The sequence below is a fragment of the Sinocyclocheilus anshuiensis genome, unplaced genomic scaffold, assembly GCF_001515605.1.
Source record: "Sinocyclocheilus anshuiensis isolate Anshui unplaced genomic scaffold, SAMN03320099.WGS_v1.1 scaffold607, whole genome shotgun sequence".
In the NCBI taxonomy this organism is placed as follows: domain Eukaryota; kingdom Metazoa; phylum Chordata; class Actinopteri; order Cypriniformes; family Cyprinidae; genus Sinocyclocheilus; species Sinocyclocheilus anshuiensis.
Window position 1 is genome coordinate 600,479 of NW_015552591.1, and position 4,493 is coordinate 604,971.

General features: G+C 34.9%; 1 protein-coding gene across 1 annotated transcript in view; it reads right to left on the reverse strand.

The window, feature by feature from the left end:
- LOC107665537 (relaxin receptor 1-like) overlaps window positions 1-4,493 on the reverse strand; it is a 69,288-nt gene that overhangs the window by 26,373 nt on the left and 38,422 nt on the right. Inside the window, exon 4 of the mRNA XM_016456451.1 lies at window positions 1,135-1,240. Coding sequence (XP_016311937.1) covers window positions 1,135-1,240 — 106 coding nt within the window. The remainder of the gene's footprint in view (window positions 1-1,134; window positions 1,241-4,493) is intronic.

Sequence of the window (4,493 nt, forward strand, 5' to 3'; positions counted from 1 at the left end):
GATAGATAGATAGATAGATAGATAGATAGATAGATAGACAGACAGACAGATAGATGCTTTGACACAATCTGTATTGTATAAAGCGCTATATAAATAAAGGTAACTTGACTTGACTTAATCCAGTTACATACATTCATAAACCTAGGAATGACATGCAGACATATTTATATATGTATATTTATATGCATATGTTTTGTATCTGTGCCAAATATGTTGAGTGTCAAAAAATAAGATGTGACTCTGATCTGCTTCATTACACTCTATAGACTGAATGGGACTATTTGACATTATGAAACATCTGAAGTTATGTTTCACTTAATAAAGAGAGGCTGTTTTACAGCAATAATTTTCATGAGACCTTAGAGAGAAGGCACGCAGTGTGTCTACTTGAAATCAGAGAGTGACATTGCATTTAATACACCTTGCCACATTCTCCGCATTACTGAAAGGTAGATGTGAATTTCACTGCGGAATACTTATGAACAGCGGAAAATAAAACAGAGCCACAATACAGGAAATTGGGAATTAATTAAGAAGCAGCTTCAACTGATACATAAATATGCATTTCAAATTCCACATTAAACTGCTAGAAAGGTTTATATCAGCCAGTTATTATGTGAAAAATGAATGAAGCTTCACAGCTATGTTGTGTGGAGAATAATGTTGGAACAATTACCTTTTAATGCAATTACCCCAAAATAACATATTGAAGGCACTAAGAGTTAATTAAGATTCAAAGTCAAATACATCAGACTTGTTTTCTGACTTGTTTCAACCTTCTTGTGCTTTATAAAGTACACTTACAACTCTATAGAGACACTAATGTTTATGCAGTCACTCACCGAAAAAAAGGTACAAAGTTAAAAGTTACATCTTTGTATCTTATTTACCCCCTAAATGTGACCTTAAAGGTAAATATTAGGACTATAAAAGTACACGTTAGTACCTAAACTGTACATGTACCTTTTGAAAGGGTACTGCCCCAGTGACAGCTTTTTTTTTTCATTTCTGAGAGTGTACATATTCATCATTTAGAGTAAAGCAAACTTTTCTGTGGCACCTCATTCACATCCGAAGAGTCACACAAACTCAGCAAACTGCAGCCACACTCCACACACATGCCATGAAACTCACATCATGGTGACATTAATGGATACCGTAGGGACGTCTTTAAAGTGAGCACCGTCACAGTCCAGCTCCAGATCCCTGCACTGGCACTCAGCTGGGACGGTCCCAAGCACTGCGTGACAGAAAGGAAGAGATACAGAGGGAGACGTACCAGACAACATTTTAGATATCCCACTTTGATCTGCCATTTAAGTAGTAATACTTCACATGTGAACAGTCATGTTGAACTAATAAGCACTAAATTATTTCTGCAAACTGGTCTAATCAGCTTAAAAGTCAAGTGTTTAATTCAATGTTAAAATGCTTTCTCTAAGCTTAAGTAAGCCATTGGTAAGGCTCATTACACCAAAAAGTCCAACCAATTGCATGAATTTGAGGCGGAACTATTTGTTCCTTTGACCAATGGCAGACAGCGGGAATGTTTTATAGGGTTTTTTTCTTTTTTTCCCCCCAAAAATCACGTGTTACAAATACTTGAGAACAACAGGAATGTTACAAAACGTACAATAGGGGGAACTTAATATATATATGAAAATATTAAAATTGTTTCATAGACAGAGTCAATATAATGTTCTATTTTTTAAGGATATATAGCAGGGTTTAAGGATATATAGCAGGAAGAGATACATTAATGAATATGAAAAAAATATGATTTATCACATACTGTTTTTTTCTGTCATTCATGAATCGTCAGCAGATAATTCAATTTAAGAAACAGCAGATTTTGTGTTAAAAGTGTATTTAAGTGAAAACTGAAAAGGAATGTGTGTAATCTGATGGTGTCAGCAGTTGGATAGTTCAATACAGTCTGCCAAACAGAATTAAGCCACACAAGACACGCCAAGTCTTTATCGCAGTTAAACAGAGCAAACAGTTGCCCTAAAATCCAGGGAATGTAAATGCCTCCGACAGGCCATCTGTGGCCCAACACATTGTTCCAATAGAGTCTTATATGTGTTAAACATTGGAGAAGGATGTGAAAGCACAAAGACAGAACAAAAGATGCAGCAAGGCGACAGCAAGAAATCGAACTCCGACATTCACCAGGATGGCCCACGGTGACTAATTTGGGGAGAAGAGGAGAGAAGAGACACCGACAAAGCAGACATGGTGCAATAATAAAGTTCACGCTGTCTTCAGACCAATCACCTTGTGTTTTCAGAGCTAAATTTGCTGGTAATGAGGGGATGAATACAGTTCAGTCATCACTGCCAATACAGGCTAGATTTTAATGGGTTATTCAGGCCATTTTAGTGTGGGTTGCCTAGTTCTGCTTGTTGTTCATTAATTAACAATGGTCCATGTGCTGGTGTGCATGTAGGGTATGCTTCCATCACATCCACTATAATTGAAACTGCTTAAGCTGTTTTGCTATGTAAATGACCTAAGCTCATTAGGGCTGTCAAAATGGCTGAAAAACTAAATTCGAATTTTGTACTTAAATATTATCAATATTCGAATTATATTCAAATTTAAAAGGCATAATTTCAGTTAGGGGGGGAAAAGCTTTTGGCTTTTCTCCTGAGGCCACAAGAGGGCGCATCGAACAAAATATTATGCATGTTTCTTCAAAGCATAATAAAATAACACGACTATCTTTGAAAAAAGTGCATAATGTTTAAAATAATGTTTATAAACCTTATATAATTAAAGTTGCTTAAACAATTAGAAACAAAACAGAATCATGCATGTATGTATAGTTTAATACAAAGGACCGAAAACCAATCACAAAGAGTACTTTCTTCATTTAAAAACTTGAGATGCAGTAGGATGGGGAAACCCGCCATAACGTCTTGAGACATGTTTTTAAGTTGAACTTACATTAATTTTACATGGCTTTCTAAACATGCCGCTCTCTGCGAGACGTGAGTGCAACGGTGATAGACTTCCCTCTAGAAAATGTGATAAATATGCGTTCTGTGTGAACGGTTTGGTTTCGGTTTTGACGTAAATAACATCATCTCCGCATTGATGTTCTTTTTTTCCCGCAATATTTTGAATGAACAACGTAGCAGCGCCGCATCTAGTGGGTTCAACTGGATAAGCTAACAAAAGCATTCAAGTGCAATGACACATACATTGTCATCGCATCTCGCGCACCACTCATAAGGCTGCCTGACGCACACCTAAAAATCGAATGCAACGTTTTTGCATTCGAATGTGGATTTTTATTTTAAATTCGACGAATATTCGAAATTCGATTTTTTTTTTGACAGCCCTAATTTAGCTCATTGGAGGGCAATATATGTGATTGAAAATTATTTCTGACAAGTGAAGTGTAAATTTATGGAAGCTCATTTCCACCACACTTTAGGAATAATCGGGTGGACATAAAAAGTAATTATTATGACACAAAAAGTCTAAATTATGATACACAAAGACATATTAAGTCAAATAAAAAAGTCATAATTTATAACAAACATCATAATCTTTTCATAATCTTTTTATGCTATAATTATGACTTTTGACTTTTTAATAATTTTGAGTTATGTCATAATTATGGATTATCAAAGCATGGTTTTATGTGGCAGAAATGGGCAAAGTTCATGCTGATACCAGGAACACAAACTTTAGAATAATTTCCATTAATAACAATCCAAAACTTTTACATTACATATATACCGCTAACATCTTATTAGTTAATGTACATTAACTAATAATACATTAATACATTCATGTACATTACATGGCTAGAAAACAATACCATTTTGATTCTCATATTTCCATATACAGTGACCCTCAAAAAGTATATAGACATTTAAATCATGTATAAATGTCATTGTATTATATAGTAAAGTTACATTTATTTATTTAAAAGGATATATTTAAAAATATATATTCATCATTAAAACAAAATTAGTGCTTGGACTCTTTTTGGTTGTCAATCATAAATGGATCATGATTCATGTCCATAATGTGATGAACTCCAGGCTGGTTTCTCTGCTAGGACACCTGTGTGAACTGACTTATATTTATTCAAAATCACCTTGAGAGTCACAGCAGAAATGGTTAGACACATACGGTTCAGTGTCATGTTTGTTTATTGGAGCTTTGCAGTGACACTGCAAAATCACAGTGATTTGTTTAGACACCCAGGCTCCATCTGAACATGTATCTGTGATCAATACTGCCTATCACCTTCAACCGTAAACCATATAAGGCTCAAGATATGAGCTGTCTGAGAGTTATGAGCGGTAGCCCTAATCTTCTTTCATTTCCTGCCTAAGTCTCAGAGTAGCTAATAAAACGTCAAAACAGCCTTTTATAAATGATCATCACTTTAATGTGTTTTTATTATTATTTATTTTTTTTTTGCATGTAAGAGAAAGTGAGCAATATACAGACAGCTGCTGCCCATGCTGAAC